The 26,390-nt window shown below is 38.3% G+C and overlaps 2 protein-coding genes and 2 pseudogenes across 3 annotated transcripts; all 4 read left to right on the forward strand.

Annotated features, from left to right (window-relative positions):
* The first annotated feature begins 1,299 nt into the window (after nt 1-1,299).
* LOC18020874 lies at nt 1,300-4,151 on the forward strand (annotated as a pseudogene).
* Nucleotides 4,152-4,884: 733 nt separating this feature from the next.
* LOC18020875 (beta-glucosidase BoGH3B) lies at nt 4,885-7,884 on the forward strand. Its single transcript, XM_006404357.2, has 9 exons — nt 4,885-5,055; nt 5,215-5,419; nt 5,741-5,831; nt 5,913-6,058; nt 6,135-6,378; nt 6,473-6,577; nt 6,646-6,828; nt 6,928-7,123; nt 7,200-7,884. Exons 1-9 carry the CDS (start codon nt 4,890-4,892, stop codon nt 7,700-7,702), a joined length of 1,839 nt encoding a protein of 612 aa, XP_006404420.1. The 5' UTR covers nt 4,885-4,889; the 3' UTR covers nt 7,703-7,884.
* A 1,198-nt stretch (nt 7,885-9,082) lies between these two features.
* LOC18021101 lies at nt 9,083-11,956 on the forward strand (annotated as a pseudogene).
* An 11,335-nt stretch (nt 11,957-23,291) lies between these two features.
* Nucleotides 23,292-26,370, forward strand: LOC18021102 (beta-glucosidase BoGH3B). 2 transcript variants are annotated; one of them, XM_024157786.1, is made up of 9 exons: nt 23,292-23,483; nt 23,661-23,865; nt 24,278-24,360; nt 24,457-24,602; nt 24,679-24,922; nt 25,000-25,104; nt 25,190-25,372; nt 25,442-25,643; nt 25,735-26,370. In XM_024157786.1, exons 2-9 carry the CDS (start codon nt 23,814-23,816, stop codon nt 26,232-26,234), a joined length of 1,515 nt encoding a protein of 504 aa, XP_024013554.1. In that variant the 5' UTR covers nt 23,292-23,483; nt 23,661-23,813; the 3' UTR covers nt 26,235-26,370. The 2 variants fall into 2 exon arrangements, with proteins under 2 accessions (XP_024013554.1, XP_006404423.1); XM_006404360.2 differs by having other exon boundaries at nt 23,294-23,483; nt 24,270-24,360.
* Nucleotides 26,371-26,390: the final 20 nt, after the last annotated feature.

Here is a 26,390-nt window from a genome sequence, read left to right on the forward strand (position 1 = left end):
CTCGTCGGTTTGCTTTTTTCAATAAATCACAACTTATAAACAAGAATTTGAATCAAGAGCTAGACTAAAACTTTATGTAGCCTTAGGCTCTGATTCAAGAGCTAGACCAAAACTTTATGTAACCTGGCTCTGATACCATGTCAAAGTAATTTGCGGAAGTAATTTATTCATCAACCTAAAGGCACATATATATACAAGTACATTGGTCAACCTTAAGTTAGAAACTAGCAATGTGGGACAAATTACTCTAATAATTCTAATAACTAACTATACAAGGCCCAATAAGCCTAATATCTCTTAATAAAGTATACTGTTTTTTTTTTCTCTAAAATAAAATTAACAAATGCATATAGGTCGAGATAAAGCATTAATATATATATATATATAATAATCAATCTGCACAAAATGACCCAACAAAAAAGGGAAAAGACCTGGAAATGTAATGATTTACTCAAAATTGAGAATCAATTTGGATAAGTATCGAAAATGCCAAGATCATTCGAGCTAGACACTAAATAATTGACTTGACTGCTCTCAGTCAAGAAAACAATTGCTATTATTTTGTTGTGTGGTAGTTGGTATGAAAAAAGGTGAAATAGAGTGAAAAGCTACGTCCACTACATATGCCTCAGCCTCAATCACCTCTTTGATATAATAAAATAAAGGTAACAAAATTAGATCTTGTGTCTACTCATACAAAAAGAAAACATTAGATCTTGTGTAAATCTTGAATTTAACAAGTGCAAGCTTCTTCAAAATAAAATATTGTATGTAATGTAATGTAATGTGGGGAATAATGCATACGAATTTCAAATTAACAAGCTAACTTGTGAAGGTAGTTTCTATTTTGTAAATAGTCAAAGTAAGTGAAAATCCATATATGATAAATTACACGCTGAAACAGTTTACGGAAGTACTATATTTCTATCTTCATGATGAAATTGGAAGGAAAAAAATGAAATAATAAAAAGAAAGATAAAACGTTGATAGAATCAATCAATTTTTTTTTTGGGTCGAAGGTTGATAAAATCAATCATTCATTCACAAAATGACAAAAACGAAAAGACCAGGAAATGTTAATAATCGACAAGAAAAAATTTGACAACCAATTTGGAATCTCGAAAATGCCAAGATCATTAGAGTTATTAAATACTTAAATACGTAAGTTGACTCCTATCGGTCTTGCATGTGTGGTAGTTGGGTTGGTATCAAATACTAGTGAAATAGAGTAAAAGCTTCGTATGCCAGCCTCACTCAGTTCTTTGATAAAAATATAATAACAAAAGGTAAATAATTGAGCCAAGATAAGATTCATCGGCGAAACACATCAACTTTTGTTTTTTAAAAAGTTTAGGATTTGTCCTATTTTGTTTCCCTGTATAAATAAAGACAGACGAGTTCGCTGGAGACCACACTCGAATAAACTCAAGGGCTATTACAGGAGAGAATGACCAAAGTTGGAGAAGTTACCGGTATGGACTGCATTTACAAGAACCCTAAAGAAGCTGTGGAAGATCGGATTCAAGACCTTCTACAAAGGATGACAGTTGAAGAGAAGATCGGTCAGATGACTCAGATCCACCGTGGCGTCTCCTCTGCCGCCGTCATCAAAGACTTCTTCATCGGTGATTCTCAGTTTCCACAGTGAAAAGTGAATGATTTGGAATTGGATTATATATGAAACTGAGTCGTTTTGTTTTGTCTTCTTTGTTCAGGCAGCGTATGCAACTCTGCCGGGAAATCAGGGAATGATGTGTTGTCAGTGGATTGGGCGGAGATGATCGACGGCTTTCAGACGGCGGCGCTCGAGACTCGTCTCGCCATACCAATCATCTACGGCTTAGACGCCGTCCATGGAAACAACAAATTCTACGGTGCCACCATTTTTCCTCACAACATAGGACTCGGTGCCACCAGGTTCGTCCTAAACCAAATATAAAACATATATGAAGTATAAATCCGCTTGATTTGTCAAGAAGATTTGAACCGAATAAAATTTGCAAATAACTTGACAGAGACGAAGATTTGGCTAGAAGGATTGGTTCAGCGACTGCTTTGGAAGTTAGGGCAAGTGGGGCTCATTGGGCATTTGCTCCTTGTGTGGCTGTAAGTCTTTTCACCTACTATAAGCTTTCTTGGGTCACACGAAACTGAAAATGAAAACAGAACAATATATCTAATCATGTTTGTGGGATTTTGGCAGGTGTGCAAAGATCCGAGATGGGGAAGATGTTTCGAGAGCTACAGCGAAGACACTGACGTTGTCTGCAACATGACATCCTTCGTTTCCGGTCTGCAAGGAACTCCACCGCAAGGACATCCCGCCGGTTACCCTTTCCTAGCCGGAAGGTAAATTCTATACCAATCCAACTTTTCTTGACAAACACGTAATCTGATGCTCATAAATTCTTATATTTGGGGTTCTGTTTCAGACACAATGTGGTTGCATGTGCAAAGCACTTTGTAGGAGATGGTGGTACAGAAAAGGGCAAGAATGAAGGAGACACGGTGGCTTCATACGAAGACTTGGAGAGGATTCATATGTCTCCTTACTTGAAATGTCTTGCTCAAGGTGTCTCCACGGTTATGCCTTCTTATTCTCGTTGGAACGGAAGCAAACTCCATGCAGACCGTTTCCTCTTGACTGAAATTCTCAAAGAGAAGCTCGGTTTTAAGGTCAAATATCACAGCCTTGTTTTCCTTACCGGTTGCATCAACAACTTAGTAAAACTCTCAATTCTGTGTGATCATTCTGCTTTTGCAGGGATGTTTGGTTTCAGATTGGTCTGGAATCGATAAGATGGGCGAACCACGTGGTTCAAACTACCGTGAATGTGTGGAAGCTGCGATCAACGCTGGAATAGACATGGTCATGGTCCCTTATAAGTATGAGAAGTTCATCAATGATCTAACATCTCTGGTGCAGTCCGGGGAAATACCTATGTCAAGAATCGATGATGCGGTCGAGAGAATCCTGAGAATGAAGTTCACAGCCGGTCTTTTCGAACACCCTTTCTCTGACAGATCGTTGCTGAAGTTTGTTGGCTGCAAAGTAGGTTCAATTAGCTACTCATTTAAATCCGTAAAGTTTAGGGCTTTTTAAATAACCCTAGTCATTTCGAATCTTGCACTCAGGAACACAGAGAGATAGCTCGTGAAGCCGTTAGGAAATCTTTAGTTCTGTTAAAGAACGGAAAAGATTCAGAGAAACCGTTTCTTCCGCTAGATCGAAATGCAAAGAGAGTTTTGGTGGCCGGAACTCACGCAGACGATCTAGGGTTTCAATGTGGTGGCATGGTCCAAGACTTGGTTAGGTCAGAGTGGTCGGATCACAATCGGTAAGCAACTCTGTGTCCACAAGAATAGTTTCGTGTCTAACTATTCTAACATCCTCTGTTTCATAACGAAGTGGTATCGTGAGCAACAAGCTAACTATTTTAACATCCTCTGTTTCACTACGAGTCCAGGCACAACGGTCTTGGACGCCGTCAAAGCGATTGTAGGAGCAGAAACAGTGGTGGTTTACGAGAAGAGTCCATCGGAGGAGACTTTGTCCGGTAAGGATTTCTCCTACGCCATTGTAGTCGTTGGGGAAGCTCCGTATGCGGAGTCTCGAGGTGATGATCCTGAGCCATCGATACACTTCGATGGGGCTGAGGTAATGAGATTGGTGGCTGGGAAAATCCCGACGGTGGTGATTCTGATGACGGGACGACCGGTGATTTTGGACCCGACGGTGTTGGATAAAGTGGAAGCTTTGGTGGCGGCTTGGTTGCCCGGAACTGAAGGAGACGGGATCGCTGATGTGGTGTTCGGAGATTATGATTTCAGTGGGAAGTTGCCGATTTCTTGGTTTAGGACGACGGAGCAGTTGCCGATGAACAAGGAAGCTGATGGGTATGATCCGTTGTTCCCGTTCGGGTTTGGGCTGAAATGTAAGAATGAATAATACGAGGAGAAAATATGTAAGAGAAGTAAAAAATAGGTGTGTTCTGGCCAAATTTCTCTGAAATCTTTCTCAATTACATTTGGTTTAGTCCGGCTTTCTCATTTGCTCACTTCTCATTTTTCTTATTGCTTTGGTTTGATACCGGTCTGGTGTAGGTTGTATTTTAAGAACTTTGTCTCCTACTCTGCTGCCTTTTAATAATGACGGAAATTAGTTTTTCAAAAAACAGAATTCTCTCTCCTTGAATCTGATATAAGTAAAAGACTATTATTATTTACCACTATCACAAAACAGATTGCAAATCTGAACTGCTGTATAGTGGTGATTCTTGGATACAGAAATTATGTGGTCATTTTTCGAAACCAAGTTGGACTTTAATTTAGACTTTTATTAATTTTAACAGATTTAGATTAGTCCTTTTGTTGTGAATATATAATAAGGGGTAACTTATGATTATAATCAATTTCCTTTTGTGATTTTGCTAATAAAATATATAATGAACGTATATAATCAAAGGTGGGTCTTACATATTTAATATGCAAAATAAAGAATGCACAAAATGACAAAAAGGAAATGTGTTGATTTGGGAAACGCCAAGATTATTCAAGTTAAATACTTATGAATATGAATTATGATCATTGACTTCACTGCTCAGTCTGCTCTCAGTCTTAAACAATAATACTTTTATTTGGTATTGCTGATGTCGTGGTTCCAAACATATTTGTGTTTGCTCCCATGAGAGCTATTCACACCCTATTTGATAAAGTGAAAACGTTTATTGACTTTTTTTAATTATATTTATCTTACCATAATAATTAATAAACCACCCTTAACCATGACGCACTTGGATGTCTTTGTCCGAATCAGCATGCCACGTTTATTATAGGTTGGCTATATTATATAAAGCGTAGAGGCGAAATTGTAAGAAGACAAACGAAAGATGGTTGACAATGAAAAGTCATGCGTTTACAAGAACCCAGACGCGCCGGTGGAGGCGCGTGTTCAGGACCTTCTCTCTCGCATGACTTTGCCGGAAAAGATTGGCCAGATGACTCAGATCGAACGCACCGTCGCTTCTCCAGCCGCCATTACAGATTTCTTCATCGGTACGCAACCACATGTTTACTTTATGTTTTTGGTCAACGAACAAACTTTCTTCTTTACTTGATGCTTTTTAATTTTCTCTTTCGAAACTGAACACTTTTGTTATATTTTCTTCTTGTGTTCGTAAAATGAGTTTTGTCAATGGATTTGTGGTTATACAGGTAGTGTACTGAACGCAGCAGGAAGTTGGCCACTCGAGGATGCAAGGCCGTCAGATTGGGCTGATATGATCGATGGCTTTCAGCGATCAGCGTTAGCGTCGCGTTTGGGAATCCCCATTATCTACGGCATCGACGCCGTTCACGGCAACAACGACGTTTACGGCGCCACCGTCTTCCCTCACAACATCGGCCTCGGCGCCACAAGGTCCGGTTCCCTTTAACGAAGCTACAAATTCCACACAAAAAAAAAGAGAGAGAGAGATTTGCATAGAACATGGGGTTGACTTTATCTGTTTGACTTTTTTTCCGGATGAGAGTTGACTTCACTAGAGATTTAACCCTAGTTGATTAGAGTCTAATTTGAACCTGTGATCATGTTGTTTATAATCTCTCACCATATAGCTCTGATTAGCATCTGAATATGTTATCAAGATCGGTGTAGATATTGTGATTCTTGATGTGTTTGTTTGGTATTATTTATTAATGTGATTATAACACTGCTAGTTCATGTAATAACTTTTTGTAGAGATGCGGATTTGGTCAGAAGAATTGGAGCTGCAACTGCACTTGAAGTAAGAGCGATTGGTGCTCACTTGGCGTTTGCTCCCTGCGTTGCGGTGAGTCCCTTAATAGCAACAAGGCTGAATATATCTTGATTGTTTAGTCAACTGAATTTGAGTGAGATGTTGTTATTACAGACAGTGAAAGATCCGAGATGGGGAAGATGCTATGAGAGTTATGGTGAAGTTCCTACAATTGTTTCTGAGATGACTTCACTTGTCTCAGGTCTACAAGGCCAACCACCTAAAGAACATCTCAATGGTTACCCTTTTGTAGCAGGAAGGTAAGACTATGGCTTGATTTGTTGTCTTAAGTATGTTCATTTTCATTTCTCTATTGACTTGGTTAATTGGTGATAGGAAAAACGTGGTCGCTTGTGCCAAGCATTTTGTTGGAGATGGTGGAACGTATAAAGGTAAAAACGAAGGCAACACCATTCTGTCATATGAAGACTTAAGGAGAATACACATTGCTCCCTATAAGAAATGTATTGAGCAGGGAGTCTCTACCGTTATGGCCTCTTACTCTAGTTGGAACGGAGATAAACTTCACTCTCATTATCTTCTCTTAACAGAAGTTCTCAAACAAGAGCTCGGTTTCAAGGTTGATTTATTATGAAACGACTTATATTATATATTCATTGAGTTTGTTTGATTTCATCTTGTTTTGTTTGTTTGTTTGTTTGTTTGGTTATCAGGGATATCTAGCCTCAGATTGGGAAGGCTTGGACCGGCTTAGCGACCCTCCTGGTTCAAACTATCGCAACTGCGTCAAGATCGGAATCAATGCTGGAATTGATATGGTAGTGAACTTTTTCCCCATTGTCTCGGATGATTGAAGAGAAAATTTAATAAAATCAATTTACTGTAGGTGATGGTACCCTTCAAGTACGAACGGTTCATACAAGACCTGATAGATCTAGTGGAGTCAGGGGAAGTACCAATGGCTCGTGTGGATGATGCTGTTGAAAGAATACTCAGAGTGAAGTTTGTAGCTGGTCTCTTCGAACATCCTTTCACAAACCGGTTTTTGTTTCCTGCCGTTGGTTGCAAGGTGAGCTAGATCTCTTGTACCCAATGTCATTGGACCAGAGTGCTAATACGTTTTGAAAACTCACCAAAAACATGATTTACTCTGTTTTCATGCGTTCAGGAACATAGAGAATTGGCACGTGAAGCGGTTAGAAAGTCGTTAGTCCTGCTAAAGAACGGAAAATGTGGACCATTTCTTCCATTAGATTGCAACGCCAAGAGAATTTTAGTGGTTGGAACGCATGCGGATGATCTTGGATATCAGTGTGGAGGATGGACAAAGACAATGTTTGGTCAAAGCGGAAGGATCACAATAGGTAACTAAAGATACTACAATATGATTTGGTTGCTTAATGGTCTTGTTTAGAAATCTAATATGTCTGAAAATGTCAGGCACAACGCTTTTAGACGCCATTAAAGCAACAGTTGGAGACAAAACCGAAGTGGTATTCGAGAAGACTCCTTCGGAGAAAACCTTAGCCTCGAGTGAAAGATTCTCTTACGCAATTGTTGCAGTGGGGGAACCGCCTTATGCAGAGACTAAGGGAGATAACTCGGAGCTCATAATACCTTTTAATGGTAGCGAGATTGTAACTGCGGTTGCGGAGAAAATCCCGACTCTGATGATCTTGTTCTCAGGACGGCCTATGGTACTTGAGCCAAAGGTTCTTGAAAAGACAGAGGCTCTGGTTGCTGCTTGGCTGCCTGGAACCGAAGGACAAGGGATTGCTGACGTGATTTTTGGAGATTATGACTTTCAGGGGAAGTTACCAATGAGCTGGTTCAAAAGCGTAGACCAGTTGCCCCTTGACATTGAGGCAAATGGTTATTTCCCATTGTTTCCTCTTGGTTTTGGTCTTAGTTGTGATGCCATGGAGAACTCAAAACAAGTTTAACTTCTGCGGTCTGATTGAGGAACAGATGCAAATATATGGCATAATAAAAGGGTACATTTTATCAACTTTGTTGTCGTTGTTGTAACTGTTTTTACAAATTTTTAAGGGACTTTTTTCTAAATGGTCTTTGTTCAAATTGGTTCAAAACTTGTTCTTACATTGGTATAATAAATTTATATAGTGATGTCATCCGAGTGATTATAATCATGATATATACATGAACCAATGCCTACATGATTTAGGAAAGAGTGAGCAACGGCTAGAAATCTATCAAGGAGATATATTTATTTGGATGTGAATAAGTCTTGCATCATTTATTTGTAGCCACTCTTAAATATCTGTTTTTCTTTTTTTTTTCTTTTTCTAGTGCCAATATTTCTCTAAAAACTTGATGTGTGAGAATAGAACATACTAACAAAATATTCACACATTTGTTACTTGACCACAAATCACACAAGAAAGAACAATGGCATTTTTGGTGTAGAAAAAAAGTAGAAAAACATTGTCATGTTTATGAGAAGAAAAGTGAGCTTAGATAGTAAGCGCAAGAACAACAGTAAAAATAGTAGCATGTGATGGTGCCTTTCAAGTACGAACAGTTCAGAAAGGACCTCAAAGATCTGGAAGAGTGAGGTGAGGGAATGTACCAATGGCTCGGATCAATGACGCTGTTGAAAGAATACTCAAGAGTGAAGTTTGTCGATGGTCTTTGACTCTTTTCGAACATCCTCTCACAGACCGGTCTTTATTGGGTACTGTTGGCTGCAAGGTGAGGTCTCTTGAACATAATGTCATTAGACCGGAGAGGTGGGGTCCATGATTGACTCTGTTTTCATGATTTCAGGAACATAGAGAATTGGGGCGTGAAGCGGTTAGAAAGTCTTTGGTTCTGCTAAAGAACGGCAAAAATGTTGATAAACCATTCCTGCCACTAGATCGCAGTGCCAAGAGAATTTTAGTCATTATATAACTTTCTTGTTCGACAAGAAACTATACTTCAAGCTTTTTTTTGAGAAAAGGCTAAACTATACTTCAAGTTCATAGCAAAAAAAAAATTAAATTTGAAATCTAATAAAAACATCTATAAGAATTGAGGTGTGGATTTGTGTTTCATACTTCGATCTTGTTTCCAATAACTTACTCGTAAAAATATTCAGTACCACCAGATGTTAATGCATTTAACAATTAACAATTAAATAAAGTAGGTTGGGAGTAATTTGAGATACTAATTATTATTTTAATCATAATACTAGAAAGCACCAAATAATTTGAGGGATAAAATCAATTAATTCAGCAACAGACAACAGAGTGTAGTGGCGAAAGATATAGAGAAGTGGAGTGGCTAGACTTGAGAGAGAAAAAAAAAAAGACGACCAAAGAGAGTAATAGAGTATGACTTTTGAGACGTCGTCATGCGTTTACAAGAACCCAGACGCGCAGATGGAGGCGCGTGTTCAAGACCTTCTCTCCCGCATGACTCTGCCTGAGAAGATCGGCCAGATGACTCAGATAGAACGCGCCGTCGCTTCTCCTCAACTCATTACAGATTCTTTCATCGGTTTACCATTTTCTTTCCTTGTATTTCTGTCGGAAAATAAATAAATAAAAGACTAAAAATTTGGATTAATCATTTTGCATTTTAATTTTTCTCCGGTAATAGGCAGTGTACAGAGCGGCGCTGGGAGTTGGCCGTTTGAAGACGCCAAATCGTCGGATTGGGCTGATATGATCGATGGTTTTCAGCGTTCTGCGTTGGCGTCGCGTTTGGGAATCCCAATAATCTACGGCACAGACGCCGTTCACGGCAACAACAACGTCTACGGTGCCACCGTCTTCCCCCACAACATTGGCCTCGGCGCCACAAGGTTCGTTTAACCATTCACTTTGAGCAAAAAAAACTTTGCAAAAGAGTGGAAATGGACAGAGAGTGAGAGAGATTTGCATGTAATGGAGTTTAGATTGTTGGAAGTTTAACAATGGACTTTAAAGCTTTTGAATTTGATGAAAGGATCTTTTTGTTACAAGTTTAGAGCAAATTTGTTTTTGTTCATGTTCTACAAGGATTTGTTATTTAAAGTGTCACTTGGCGTTTGATTACATAGTAGTAGCTAGGTTGGATATGAATAAAAACTGGTTGTGTTTCAAGATCGACTCATAACACTCGTAATGGTAACTCGATAGAGATGCATATTTGGTCAGAAGAATTGGAGCTGCAACTGCACTTGAAGTAAGGGCTAGTGGCATCCACTGGACGTTTGCTCCTTGTGTGGCCGTAAGTTCCTTATAGAATGTTTAAAACATTGGAATAATGATTTGTAAATATTAAATGAAAATGTTGTTTACTCACAGGTCCTGAGAGATCCAAGATGGGGAAGATGCTACGAGAGTTATGGTGAAGATGCTGGACTTGTCTGTGAGATGAGTTCGCTTATCTCGGGCCTACAAGGCAATCCACCTAAAGAACACCCTAACGGTTACCCTTTTCTTGCAGGAAGGTATATAGACATTATAATGCCACTACACTATGTAATAGACTTGTTATCATTTCTCATGGATATGTTCACTTGGTGATTGATAGATGCCACTACACTATGTAATAGACTTGTTATCATTTTTCATGGATATGTTCACTTGGTGATTGATAGAAACAATCTCGTCGCGTGTGCAAAACACTTTGTTGGAGATGGTGGTACGGATAAGGGTTTAAGCGAAGGGAACACCATTGCCTCATATCAAGAATTGGAGAAAATACATGTTGCACCATACCTGAGTTGTATTTCTCAGGGAGTCTGTACTGTTATGGCCTCTTTCTCAAGTTGGAATGGAAGTAGACTCCACTCCGACTATTTCCTCTTAACGGAAGTTCTCAAACAGAAACTGGGTTTCAAGGTTTGATTGAATATGCAAAAAGTTTCTAACTAAACTAAGCTAGAGGTGTATGCATTGATCTTACTTTTGTTTTTTTATGTTACCAGGGATTTTTAGTTTCAGACTGGGATGGTTTGGAGACGATCAGCGAGCCACAAGGTTCAAACTACCGTAACTGTGTCAAACTCGGAATCAATGCTGGAATCGACATGGTAATGAAATCTATCTTTGGATGATTGAAAGATCTAAAGATTGTTCTTAATCAAATGTTATTGCAGGTGATGGTACCTTTCAAGTACAAACAATTCATTGAAGATCTTACAGATTTGGTTGAGTCAGGGGAAGTACCAATGGCTCGAATCAATGATGCTGTTGAAAGAATACTTAGAGTGAAGTTTGTTGCTGGTCTCTTCGAACATCCTCTCACGGACCGGTCTTTGTTACCTACTGTTGGTTGCAAGGTAAGCTCTCTCTAGTTGCCACACCACCACTATTCATAAGATGTGTCTATGAGACAATATGATTTGACTCTCTGCAGGAACATAGAGAAGTAGCACGTGAAGCAGTTAGAAAGTCGTTAGTTTTGCTAAAGAACGGCAAAAACTCTTATAAGCCATTTCTGCCACTTAATCGTATGGCTGAGAGAATTCTAGTGGTTGGAATCCACGCAAACGATCTTGGAAATCAGTGTGGAGGCTGGACAAAGACAAAATCCGGTCAAAGTGGCAGAATCACAATTGGTAATAATCAAAAAGCGAATTCCAGTATTATACTTATAGATACTGTAAGTTTTTTGTTTCTAAAACGCAGGCACGACGCTTTTGGATGCCATAAAAGAAGCGGTTGGAGAGAAAACCGAAGTGATCTACGAGAAAACTCCAACAAAGCAAACCTTAGCATCAAGTGAAGGATTCTCTTACGCCATTGTTGCTGTGGGAGAACTTCCCTATGCAGAGATGAAGGGTGATAACTCGGAGCTCACAATACCTTTCAATGGCAATGAAACTATAACCGTGGTTGCAGAGAAATTCCCGACTCTAGTGATCTTGTTCTCAGGACGGCCTATGGTTCTTGAGCCACAGGTTCTTGAAAAGACAGAGGCTTTGGTCGCTGCTTGGCTGCCTGGAACAGAAGGGCACGGGATTTCTGATGTCATTTTCGGAGATTTCGACTTCCAAGGGAAGTTACCAGTGAGCTGGTTCAAACGCGTTGAGAATTGCCGTTAATCGCTGATGCGGATTTGTATGACCCATTGTTTCCTCTTGGTTTCGGTCTCAATTGCAATCCCGGTTAGGTGGTTCTGTTTCACCGGTTTTTTTAGACTATGAATGATTCTTGGACTACGCCTTCACATGATGAGTACAAATTAAATGAAAGATTTGCTGTGTAGACATAAGAAGGTTTTACGTATAAGTACTAAAACGGAGTGAGTTAATCAAATCATCAAATGGGTAAAAAATTTATTTAAACCAATTAATTAATCAAAAACAGAAATCTAAGTTCGATTGATAATTTAAACATGTATTTTACAAGAACCCATAAGCGCCGATGAAGATCGGTGCATCTATCTATTGCAGCGATGTTGTGTGTTGATTACTGATATTAATGTGATAACATTGGTATACTTCTTGTGAAAATTCACCCACAGGGAACCGTCAGACAAAACCAAAGCTGGTCCTTCTTGACCGAGAACTACCCGACCTAGCTAGCTAAATGTAAGGGAACCCTGATAGATGTTAATAAGGAATTTTGTATGACCAGTAACAAATATCTTTGGGAATAAGTTATGCATATTGGTTTCTGTTGGACCCAAATTATTACAAAGCCCAAAAAGCTTTAAAATTTGGTCAAGTATGAATAAAAATAAAGCCCTTCAAGGCAACCTAAAATGTGAGGAACTTCATTTTGTCCCACATCCAAGGATTGCAAAAATTTAGAGTCATATAAATATAGACACACATGACATAATTCAAAGTGTGTGAAGGAGAACCAAGGACCTCTCGCGCGCCGCCGCCGCCGAGCCGAGCTTTCGGTCAACAAAAGATGTTCTTTTTGGGCCACGTTTTGGTCAACATTTCTGGCCCAAATTGCTAAAGTTTTCGGTTCAAATTCTTAACAGAATCACGACATTAAACTGCAGTCAAATGTCTCTCCCGAAAATCACGCCAAGATTAACGCCCAAATCGCGTCATTAACGCAAAATTAATCACGTCATTAACACGCTGATTAAGTGCGACGCTCCTCTCTCCTTCGCTATATATATCGACCTTTCCTCTTCCAATTTGATCACTCTCTACAGAAAATTTACAGAGAAAAAATATTCACTTTTCCTTCAAATCTCTCGCGTCTCTTTTCTTCTTTCAAGAGTAAGTGTCCGAGAGTATATCGTAGAATATCAGTTCGTCACATTCTATAATCGGGTGCTGCGATTATACGAATACTAGTGGTTGTATCCTGGGATTCATTATCATCTCATTCAACCGCCACACAGCGGGAGAATTTTGAATTAAGGAAAGAGATCATCTCGCCTCCACTTCTCGTTTTTTCCTTAATCCGCTTTTATAAAACGTTTTTCTGTATCTCAAATCGTTTTCTTCATTGCAATATTTGTCTCCTCTAAATTTACTTCTTACAGTCTTAATTCAAAATAATCCGATCCTGCTTATCGCTTGAATCGGATCCTATATTGCTTTACAAACGATTTTCAGAAAACGTTTTTAAAAAAAAAACGATTTGTTTTTACAAACAAGAAACCGTTTCCGCGAAGGCCTTTGGCAAGTTACGCGAAACGCTATTGGACCACACAAGGACAGTTTTTATAACTTCCTTTTCGCGTCTGTAAATCGTCTCGGTTAAATCCGTGAACGTTTTTTCGAAAAAACTCAAACGCGATTCTACGACCGCTCTATAGAGTTTCCGCAGAACGCAAAAATTAGCGACTCTTATTTTTAAGCGATATTCTATCGATTCTATTCAACGAATCTGACATTTTTTCTGTCTCTTTTGGAACAGATGTCGAAAAATGTGGAGAAATCCGTTGATGGAAGACAAGAGGATGTCGCTGAATCAACACCCTTAGCGGTTGGAGATGCAGCACTCGGATCCCTACCCACAAACATTCCGACTTTACCCAGCGCTATCGCTGCAGGTATCTCACCGGATAAGTTTGATGGTACCAACTTCAAACAGTGGCAGCAAAAGATGCACTTTTTCCTGTGCACTTTGCATTTGGATAGGTATCTCACCGAGGACAAACCTGCTTTGCCCGCTGGGAATACTGACGTGCGTGCTGTTGCAAGCGTTGAAGCATGGGTCCATGGGGACTTCCTTTGCAAAGGCTACATCCAGAGCCGCTTGGTTGACCAATTGTTCAATGTCTATTGCGAAATCAAGTCGTCCAAGGATCTTTGGGAAGCTTTGGATAAGAAGTACAAGACTTTCAATGTATTCTCTGGAAGGTATGCAACCTCCAAATTTACGAGGTACATGATGGTGGACTCAAGGCCCATCATGGAACAAGTCCATGAACTTCAGATGATTTGTCAAGAAATCGCTGATGAAGGAATGAAGATCTGTGAAACCTTCATAGTGAATTGCTTCGTTGACAAGCTACCTCCTAGCTGGGTAGACTTCAGAAACTATCTGGATCATAAGCAGAAGTCTATGACCTTGTCAAATCTGATTTCCAGGCTGCAAAATGAGTCTTTGAAACGCGAGGTAAAAGCTGCCACGCCTTTCAACCCTGAACCATTTCACTCCTACAATGCAAATGTAGCAGAGTTCAAGAACAAGGGAAAAGGGAAAGTCAAAGGCAACGGGAAATTTCCTCCCAAAAGAAGGCAAAACAAGTTTGCTCCATCATCATCCACTTCCTTCAAAAAGGAAACTCCCAAAACCAAGTTTGTTGGGAAGTGCACCTATTGCAACAAGAAGGGCCACACCTCCAATGAATGTCGAAGCAGGCTGAGGGACAACAAAGGCCAAGCCAACTTGACTCAAGCTGATCTATGTGCAATGGTCACAGAAGTCAACATGGTTGAGCCAAACCCAAAAACGTGGTGGTATGACACTGGTGCAACCACTCACATCTGCATGGACAAAGACCAGTTCTCAACCTACAAGAAATGCAAGAACAATGCGCACTTGTTGATGGGAAATGAGTCATACTCCAAGATTGAAGGCATAGGCAATGTGGTCTTAAAGATGACTTCGGGAAAAGAAGTCACCCTCACCAATGTGAAGCATGTGCCAAACATGAGGAAAAACCTGATCTCTGGAACCATGATCAACAAGCACGGATTCGACGTCCGCATTGGATCTAACCAGCTGATTTTAAGGAAACATGGGGTTTTTATTGGGAAGGGTTATGTTAAGGAGGACTTAATCAAAATGTGTGTAATGACTATCCTCAAAAATGATGTACCTTCTACCAGTTCAATTAATAAGAATGAATCTTCTTACTTGGTTGAGTCTTTTGATTTATGACATGAACGATTAGGACATGTGAATTATAAATCTACACAAAGATTAATAAATTCGAACTTAATCCCCAAATGCAAAATAAGCAAAAATAAATGTGAGACATGCGTACAAGCAAAACTCACAAAAACTTCATCTCCTCATGTCGATCGAACTACCGAACCTCTAGGCCTCATACACACAGATTTGTGCGACTTAAAGTTAGTACAATCTAGAGGAGGTAAGAAGTATTTTGTAACTTTCATTGATGATTGTACAAGATACTGTTACATCTATTTACTAAGAAGTAAAGATGAAGTCTTGGAGAATTCAAAGAATATAAAATCGAAGTTGAAAATCAACTCGGTAAAACTATTAAAATTGTTAGGAGTGATAGAGGAGGCGAATATGATGGTCCATTCAATGTTTTCTGTCTAGAAAAAGGCATTATACATCAGACCACCGCTCTCTACTCACCAGAATCTAATGGAATTGCGGAACGCAAAAATCGAACTCTTAAAGAGATGATGAATACAATGTTGCAGGAATCTGGGCTACCCCAGAATCTGTGGGGGGGAAGCAATTCTCACTACAAACTATATCCTCAACAAAATACCGCACAAAGTAACTGGCAAAACGCCATATGAACTATGGACAGGTAGAGTACCTTCGTACAAATACCTGAAAGTGTGGGGGTGCTTAGCAAAGGTCGCTGTGCCACCTCCTAAAAAGGTCACCATAGGACCAAAAACTGTTGATTGTATTTTCATTGGATATGCACGCAACAGTAGTGCTTATCGGTTTCTGGTTCACAAATCAGATGTACCGGATATTCAGGTGAATACAATAATGGAATCACGAAATGTTTCATTTTTTGAACACATTTTCCCGTGCAAGGATAGACAAAATCTAAAACGTCCTCGGGAAGTTGAGGCTACCACATCTGGGGTTCCTACTTCAGAAGACGAAGAGATAGAACCTAGACGCAGCAAAAGAGCTCGTAAGGAAAAATCCTTCGGTCCTGAGTTCTTGATGGTTTTTCTCACCGAAAACGAACCAAGAACATTTACTGAAGCTATGTCCACTCCCGATGCACCTCTTTGGGAGGAAGCAGTCACTAGTGAGATGGATTCCATTAGACAGAATCATACTTATGAAATCACTGAGTTACCTGAAGGGTTTAAAGCTCTAGGGTGCAAATGGATCTTCAAAACAAAATTGAAGACCGATGGCTCAGTTGATAAATATAAGGCTAGACTTGTAGTGCAAGGATTCCGACAAAAAGAAGGTCTGGATTTCCTTGACACTTATTCTCCAGTAACGAGAATAACTTCCATCAGAATGCTGATTGAAATTGCAGCCTTAAGAAATTTGGAAATCCACCAGATGGACGTCAAAACAGCCTTTCTAAACAGTGAATTAGACGAGGAAATCTATATGAAACAACCCGAAGGATTTGTAGTCCCGGGACAAGAACACAAAGTCTGTAGACTTGTGAAGTCGTTGTATGGACTTAAACAAGCACCAAAACAATGGCATGAAAAATTTGACAATGCAATGATGTCAGATGGCTTCAGCATAAACGAATGTGATAAATGCATTTACATAAAAACGACCCCTAATGGATATATCCTACTATGTTTATATGTAGATGACATGTTAATTATTGGCAGCAATAATGACATAATCCAACAAACTAAGAATATGCTTAGTGCACAGTTTGACATGAAAGACATGGGTCTAGCAGATGTCATTCTTGGGGTACAAATCACAAGAACTTCTGATGGGATTACCTTGTCTCAAGCACATTATGCTGAAAAGATACTTGAACGGTTTAAAACCTATTCAAATGGAACTGCAAAAACTCTTGTTGACTCTCAACTTCACTTGACCAAAAACTCAGGTGAAGCAGTGTCACAAGTCGAGTATGCAAGAATAATTGGTAGCCTTATGTACTTAACCAATTTTACTAGACCTGATCTAGCACACGCGGTAAATGTACTTAGTCGCTATACAAGTAATTCAGGACACAAACACTGGAAAGCCATAACTAGAGTGTTAAATTACATTCGATACACTAAAAGTTATGGGCTGCACTATGGGAGAGAACCCGCAGTTTTGGAAGGATACAGTGATGCAAACTGGATATCTGACACCAAAAACTCGAAATCCACAAGTGGATATGTCTTTACCCTTGCTGGTGCAGCAGTCTCTTGGAAGTCTTCCAAACAAACTCTACTGGCCCGATCAACCATGGAGTCTGAATTTATAGCTTTAGACAAAGCTGCAGAGGAGGCCGAATGGCTCCGAAATTTCTTGGAAGATATTCCAATGTGGGAGAAACCAGTCCCGGCAATACGTGTACACTGTGATAGTCAATCAGCTATCACTCGGGCACTGAATAATCTCTATAATGGTAAATCTCGTCACATAAGAAGGCGACATAAAACCATTAGAAGCTTGATCACAACCGGAGTAATCTCACTAGATTACATAAAATCAGCTGATAATCTAGCAGATCCATTCACTAAGGGTCTAGCTCATGATCAAGTTCTCAAATCGTCAAAGGGAATGGGTTTAAAGCCTATGACTAAAGAGGTTGTTTGATGGAAACCCCACCTACATGAATGGAGATCCCAAGATGTATGGCTCAAAAGGGAAAACAAAATCAAACAAAATCTAACGCACTAAAAGACGTATAGTCTTAACCTAGGCCCCAAGATGATTGACAGTGCTTACATACAATCTTCATTGTATATCTACAAAGGATAAGCATAGCTTTTAATGATAAGACCATAGCTTTGATATATCAGTGAAGTTCAACACTTCTTAAAACAAAGACTACTGGCAAAATCACCTAGTGAGTGTGAAATGGGGCCGTTTCTAGGAGAATGAAAAAACAACAGGCTATATTTTCCAACTTCACTCATGATTAACCAGGCAAGTTCAAGGCCAAAATGAACACAATAGAGAACTTAGTTCTACGAGAAAATGAAACTGAGTTGTATTTGTTGTCTCGGTTTACATCAAAATCCGGGTGGTTCAAGACATCATGTTCACCTCCTGGCTGAGTAAGCCCGACAGATATTAACATTGAGTGGTTCAAGGTTGAAACATACTACTATCTCAAACACAGTGGAATTTTCGTTTATACTCTCGAAAGTCCGTCTAGTCTAGTCTAGTCGAGTCCAGTCTTCGAGTCAGTCCGGTCATATGTCTAGAGTTATTTCTATTCATGTGGGGGATTGTTGGACCCAAATTATTACAAAGCCCAAAGGCTTTAAAATTTGGTCAAGTGTGAATAAAAATAAAGCCCTTCAAGGCAACTTAAAATGTGAGGAACTTCATTTTGTCCCACATCCAAGGATTGGAAAAATTTAGAGTCATATAAATATAGACACACACATGACATAGTTCAAAGCGTGTGAAGGAGAACCAAGGACCCCTCGCGCGCCGCCGCCGCCGAGCCGAGCCGAGCTCGGGCTCGGGCTCGGGCTCGGGCTCGGGTCTCGGGTCTTGTGGGCCTTCGGCCCACAAAAGATATTCTTTTTGGGCCACGTTTTGGTCAACATTTCTAGTCCAAATTGCTAAAGTTTTCGGTTCAAATTCTTAACAGAATCACGACATTAAACTGCAGTCAAATGTCTCTCCCGAAAATCACGCCAAGATTAACGCCCAAATTGCGTCATTAGCGCAAAATTAATCACGTCATTAACACGCTGATTAAGTGCGACGCTCCTCTCTCCTTCGCTATATATATCGACCTTTCCTCTTCCAATTTGATCACTCTCTACAGAAATTTTACAGAGAAAAAATATTCACTTTTCCTTCAAATATCTCGCGTCTCTTTTCTTCTTTCAAGAGTAAGTGTCCGAGAGTATATCGTAGAATATCAGTTCGTCACATTCTATAATCGGGTGCTGCGATTATACGAATACTAGTGGTTGTATCCTGTGATTCATTATCTCATTCAACTGCCACACTGCAGGAGATATTTTGAATTAAGGAAAGAGATCATCTCGCCTCCACTTCTCGTTTTTTCCTTAATCCGCTTTTATAAAACGTTTTTCTGTATCTCAAATCGTTTTCTTCATTGCAATATTTGTCTCCTCTAAATTTACTTCTTACAGTTTCCTATTACATTGCATGACTTGATCATGTTCATCAAAGGCCTTGCCCTTGAACATCTTAGGCTTCAACTCTTTTTTCTGGTTCATGAATGATGGGACAATAGGGGATCCGAGATCATTCCTTATCCACTACTTGAATCACTGAGAATACATCCAATAGTTAAGAAGAATTTTTAAAAATAAAATAAAATATAAAACAGAGTAATTACAGAGTAAAAAAATAGAGTTCAAATAAATAGTAATTACAGAATAAAATATGAGCAATATAATAGTAAATACAAATGGTGTTTCACGTATATCTAACTGAAATTCACCCAAAAAATTTTTTTTTCTTTTTAATAAAGGTTTCTTCTTTTAACTTTTAACTTGGTTACGCAGAAACTATCGTATTGAAAATTACATGTTTAACACAGATTTAAATTACTCCATTTTAATATTTAGTTGATATTGTAAAACAAATTATGTAACTAGTCTACTACTATTACAGGGAATGAAAATGCTGTGCCCATTTGTTATTGTCCATTATATTTCGATGATCTGTAAAATTTATCGAAAATATATATTTCTTTTATGTGATAAAGAGTTCGGTTAATATTTTCTTTTGTATAAAGTTTTCTTTTTTATATCTTGGTTACGCGAAAACTCATATTAAAGTTGTATTACAGTAGATCATTTGCAATGTCTCTCATCAATTTACTGTATCAAGTTATACTTAGATAGTCTTGTGCAATAAGAAAAATCACATACCAAAAATGAAAAATTGAATACCTATGAAACATGGTTTGGCAGCGTGGCTTGCATACCCTCCCATGAGCATGACTTAGTCATGTTCATCAAAGGCCTAGGCCTTGCCTTTGAACATCTTTGGCTTCAACTCTTTTTTCTGGTTCACGAATGATGGGACAATAGGGGATCCGAGAACATTCCTTATTCCACTGCTTGATTCACTGAGAATACATCAAATAGTTAAGAAGAAATTTTTGAAAAAAAAAGAAAGAATATAAAACAGAGTAACGAAATAGAGTTAAAAGAATGAGACTACACACTAGTTAATCAGAAACTTTTCAAATAAAAGAGCGTAAAGAAACAAAGATTCTGCCTTTAATGATATCCTTTGAGAGGGTCTTCACATATCTCCAAATATTCAATTGGAAAGTCGAAATGATCACCTCCATCTTCACTTGCCAACCTCAAGCACGGCCAATACTGGTATTTAATTGCAGTGTGATACTTACTTATGAAATGATCGATAAATGACATCTCTTGAGAGCATTTCCAATGGTTTTTTCATTCTTTTCTTTATTTTTAATTTTTTTTCATTTTTGAGGGAAAAAATGAAGAAACTATTGGATCAATTTTTCTTCATTTTTTTCCTTCAAAAATAATATTTCAAATATATTCTATCTCTATTTAAGTACTAATTACTGATTAGATCCTTTAATTTTCTGTTTTATAAACTTTCACCTACTTATTTTATTTATAGTAATTTGTCAACTAAAATTTAATAATTTTAATGGATGTGGAAATAGTTTTCCACATTATCAAGTTGTTAATATATGTTATGTTAAGTTTTATTATTTATAATTTAGTATTAATTAAGTATTTTTAGTTTTGTTATTGGCTATGTTTTTTTATTTCTTAATTAATATATGTTATTGTATTTTTTATTATGCTTATTGCATTTTTAGTTTATAATTTGACTAGATAAGTTCATAGTTTTAAAATTAATTGGGTAAAAAAAATATAAATTTTGTTTGGGTATTAAACATAACATATAAAAAGTTAAAGTTACATTTTGTAAGAAAAATTTTTACCTTCAAAAAATAAAAAAATGAACAGTATTCCTTTAAAGAAATGAACAGTATTCTTTCAAGGAAATGAACAGTGTTCCTTCAAATAGGAAAAATACTGTTCATTTCTTTATTTTGAAGATGAAAATGAAATACTATTGGAGAAGATTTCTTCATTTTTATTTTTATAATGAAAGAAAATGTAAAATTTTAAAGATCATTGGAAATGGTTTGAGGAGGCTTTATCCGTCTTTGTCTTTGATCTCTACCATCAAGTCCTCTGCGCTTCGTGGAGTCATCCCGATCACTCTGTACGTGCGATTCTTCTCTCCCTCTATCATGTTGATCTTGATCTTCATTGTAAGCTAGCCAAATCAAACGTTCGTACCCGTCTTGTTTAATGGAAGTCATTACCTTACTTTGTTGTCTTTCTCCTTCTTTTCTTACTGCTTGCTCAAGGTACTTAACGAGAGGAACTCCTCCTTTCAACATTTGTGACTGGATTTTGATTTGTTAAAGTCGGTATGTTGTGAAACTTGTGTCTAAAGCATCTACATTTTATAGTGCATGCAAGGGTATGATTTGTAATTTGCATTTGAAAATTGCAATTGCTTTTTTACATTTTAATAAGTATGAGCAATAAAATAGTAAATACTAATGGTGTTTCATGTACGTTCTAACTGAAATTCATCCAAAAAGAATTTCTTTTTTTCTTTTTGATAAAGTGTTCGGTTCATAAATGTTTCTTCTTAACTTGGTTACACGGAAACTATTATATCCAAAAGTACATGTTTAACACTGATTTAAATTACTCCCATTTTGATATTTAGTTAATATCATAAAACAATTTATGTAACTATTCTACTACTATTACAGGGAAGGCAAAATGATATATTACCGAAAAAATATATTTCTTCTATGTGATAAAGCGTTCGGTTAAAAGTTTTTTCTTTAACTTGGTTATACAGAAATTTATATTAAAATTGTACCAAGTGGCGGAGTCAGAAAATATTTTGATTTGTAAATGCATTATATATATATATATATTTTTTTAAAATATTTTCTAGAGAATCAACAATAACAAAAGTGTACAAACAAAGTACCCAACTTTTTGTTTTTGATTTGTTGTACTTTGATTAGTAAGTTACCACATTTATATTATATATATGATGAATACTTTCAAAATATTTTCAATTATTTTGAAAGAAATTTATTACCATGTACAAGTAATTAGTCTTACAAAAACATGATTATAAATTCAAACACGTTAATTTTTTAAAAAAGTTAGAGTTTAAATCCTGTAAATTTTGTATAAACTAATAGAAATGTAAGGAAGAAAAGGTGAACCAGTATTTGTATATGTTAACTTTTAGATATGCAAAAATGGCTATGTTATATGTCGTGTTCTGTAGTTAATGTAATAAGATTGGTTGGTTAAATCTTATGTAGTTTGCTTTGTATGTGTTTAGTTTTTATATTTTTTTGAGATGATTCAAATTACTTGCCTCCTCTAACCAAAAAAAAAAAAAAAACAAGTGCTGGAAAGCAACTAATTGCTTTGAAATCGAAACCGAATTTCTAACCTTCTTTGCGTCTATCTCCAATATAATCATGTATTTTTGTATTAACTTCTCAAATCTTGCATTTAAGAGTCTTAGGATAGATATTCTGCTCTAGACAGTGAAGCCACTTCCTCAAGCACCAACACATCCTAGAAGCCAATTGATCCTCCTGGAGAGAAGAGGAGGATCAGAGACTTTGACAAGCCGATCACTAACAGAGCTAGAATGTAGATCCGACCACCACCTTGTCTCATGAACAACTGGAAAATCAAGTCAAACTTGATTAACACGGTTGCATTACATACCTAAAAACTAAGTTATCTTGGTTTCAGTTTCAATTGCAATCCCGCTGGTCTGGTTATGGATCGGGTGAAAATAAATGACATGATCAAGGGTATTGATTATATATTTATGTGTGGACTACGCATAATTCTTGGATTATTCAGTAGAAAAAGTATACTAGTTCTTGGTTTTGTACTCTTTCTTTCAATGCCTGATATGATATGGTTAGTTCAACTAATTTGTATTAATGTAAGAAACATTTAAGCATAATTAGCTGTGTAGATATAATAAAGGTTTTACGTGTGATTAAGTAAAGAAATGTACAAGATTGGCGTGAGTTAATCAAATCATCAAATGTGTACAACTTTATTTAAACCAATTAATTTATCATTTTGGTTGGAATGTCGAAATCATTGTGCCACGTCTCTGCCGGTTTAGCTAGATAAAAGGAGAGCCGGTTTAGCTTGATAAAAAGGAGAAGTTTAAGCATAAACTTGTGAGAGGAAGAGTTTTAAGAGAAAGAAAATGGTAGGAAAGGAATCGTCATGCGTTTACAAGAACCCAGACGCGCCGGTGGAGGCGCGTGTTCAGGACCTTCTCTCTCACATGACTTTGCCAGAGAAGATTGGCCAGATGACTCAGATCGAACGCACCGTCGCTTCTCCAGCCGCCATTACAGATTTCTTCATTGGTAGTAACACACAACCACTCTTCTTCTTCTTCATCTTCAAATAAGAACTTTGGAGTACTAATCAAAATTAAATTCGAGCTGAATTTGAATTTTCGGAGCATATCATTTGTCAGTGTTTTCTCTCCGTTTTCTCTCTTGCTTACTAGAATTAGTAATATTTATGAATTCCAATCGCAGGTAGTGTACTGAACGCCGGAGGGAGTGTGCCTTTCGAAGACGCGAAGTCTTCGGATTGGGCTGATATGATCGATGGCTTTCAGCGATCAGCGTTAGCGTCGCGTTTGGGAATCCCGATCATCTACGGCACAGACGCCGTTCACGGCAACAACAATGTCTACGGCGCCACCGTCTTCCCCCATAACATCGGTCTCGGAGCCACCAGGTTTTTTTTTCCCCGATTACCATTCTCTTTAACTTTGAGCAGAGAGAGATTTGCATGTACTGAACCTGGAAATTAAGGTCTTAAAACCTTTAAAATTCGATAATTAAGTATAGTTTTTAGACTAAGCTCTATAATGGTATCGGTCTTGGTTGAATTTTACTTTTTTTTTGTTTTTGTGATGAACGTTGCCTTGTAGAGAACATTCAAACGAACCTACTTACCTCATTTGAATCTAGCTTGAAATCCTTATTTTGCTTCAATTAGCTTCTGATTACAAGGTAGTAGTAGTATTGCAGTGGCTGTGATTAGAAATCTGATTGTGTTCAAGATCGGTGCTTCTATTGCAGCGATGGTGTGTGTTGACTACTATTAATGTGATAACATGGTATACTTTTTGTGGTTAGAGACGCAGATTTGGTCAGAAGAATCGGAGCTGCAACTGCACTTGAAGTAAGGGCGAGTGGAGTTCACTGGGCGTTTGCTCCATGCGTGGCTGTGAGTCACTTTTGTAGACGTAAATCTAACAACGATATTGAAATTATGATCTGTAAATATTGAATGGAAAATCTTGCTACTTTGTCTTTCTTACAGGTCTTGAGAGATCCAAGATGGGGACGAAGCTATGAGAGTTATGGAGAAGATGCTGGACTTGTCTGTGAGATGACTTCGCTAGTCTCGGGCCTACAAGGCGTGCCACCCGAAGAACACCCTAACGGTTACCCTTTTGTTGCAGGAAGGTACGTTTATGGCTTGATATGTGTCTTTGAAAGCTCTGATGTCAATTCTCATGGATTTGTTCACGACATGTGATAGAAACAATGTGGTCGCGTGTGCAAAACACTTTGTTGGAGATGGTGGTACCGACAAGGGCATAAACGAAGGGAACACCATTACGTCGTATGAAGATTTGGAGAAGATACATATTCCACCGTATTTGAATTGCCTTGCTCAGGGAGTCTCCACGGTTATGGCGTCTTACTCTAGTTGGAACGGAAGTAGACTCCACGCCGATTATTTCCTCCTAACTGAAGTTCTCAAGGAAAAGCTCGGTTTCAAGGTTTGTGTAAACTACTAGCCAAAAAATCCAAATAAGCTAGAGGTGTAATGAGCTACTTTCCTTGTTTATGTTACCAGGGATTTGTAATTTCAGACTGGGAAGGTTTGGACCGGCTTAGTGAGCCTCAGGGATCAAACTACCGCAACTGTATCAAACTTGCGGTTAATGCTGGAGTTGACATGGTAGAGTCTGAAACCCGTATGCGTAATATATTCATCCTCTCTGATGAATGAAGGAGAGAAGATTATATAACCAATGTTCTTGCAGGTGATGGTACCATTCAAGTACGAAAAGTTTATACAGGACATGACAAGTCTAGTGGAGTCAGGGGAAATACTTATGGCTCGGGTCAATGATGCTGTTGAAAGAATACTAAGAGTGAAATTTGTAGCTGGTCTCTTTGAACATCCTCTCACGGACCGATCTTTGTTGGGAACTGTTGGCTGCGAGGTGAGGTCTCTCTCGTATCAAGTACAGATGTATGAGAGAGCATGATTGACTCTGTTTCGATGCTTGTAGAAACATAGAGAAGTGGCGCGTGAAGCAGTTAGAAAGTCGTTAGTTTTGCTTAAGAAGGGCGAAAATGCTGATAAACCGTTCCTGCCACTAGATCGCAACGCCAAGAGAATTCTAGTCACTGGACCGCACGCAGATGATCTTGGATATCAGTGCGGAGGATGGACAAAGACATGGTTTGGTCTAAGCGGCAAGATCACAATCGGTATATAAAGTGATTGCTATATGGTTTGGAAAGAGACTATAATTGGTTGAAAAGTTAGTGAGTATGTGAACTATCTTTGTCTTTAATGTAGGCACGACGCTTTTGGATGCCATAAAAGCAGCAGTTGGAGACAAAACCGAAGTGATCTACGAGAAAACTCCATCAAAGGAAACCTTAGCCTCAAGTGAAGGATTCTCTTACGCCATTGTTGCAGTGGGGGAATCGCCGTATGCTGAGACTATCGGCGACAGCTCTGAACTCATAATACCGTTTAATGGTAGCGACATTGTAACTACCGTCGCAGAGAGAATCCCGACTCTGGTGATCTTGATCTCAGGACGACCTGTGGTTTTGGAGCCGGCGGTTCTTGAAAAGACAGAAGCTCTAGTAGCTGCTTGGCTGCCTGGAACAGAAGGACAAGGAATGGCTGACGTCATTTTTGGAGATTATGACTTCGAGGGAAAGTTACCAGTGAGCTGGTTCAAAACCGTTGAGCATTTGCCGCTAAACGCTCATGCCAATTCGTATGACCCATTGTTCCCTCTTGGTTTCGGTCTCAATTCAAAAACCGGTGTAACTTCACCGGTCTGATTGAGGTACGAGGAAGTCTCTAATGACATATATTACAAACAGTGTCGTATTTGTATATGCAAACAATTCGAAAGTTAACATATACACCGCTCATACCCGTCTAAAACAGATCTGAACAACAAAGAAAAACTCTTGATTGATGAATCCAACTCCAAA

The sequence above is a fragment of the Eutrema salsugineum genome, unplaced genomic scaffold (assembly GCF_000478725.1).
Source record: "Eutrema salsugineum unplaced genomic scaffold, Eutsalg1_0 scaffold_16, whole genome shotgun sequence".
In the NCBI taxonomy this organism is placed as follows: Eukaryota; Viridiplantae; Streptophyta; class Magnoliopsida; order Brassicales; family Brassicaceae; genus Eutrema; species Eutrema salsugineum.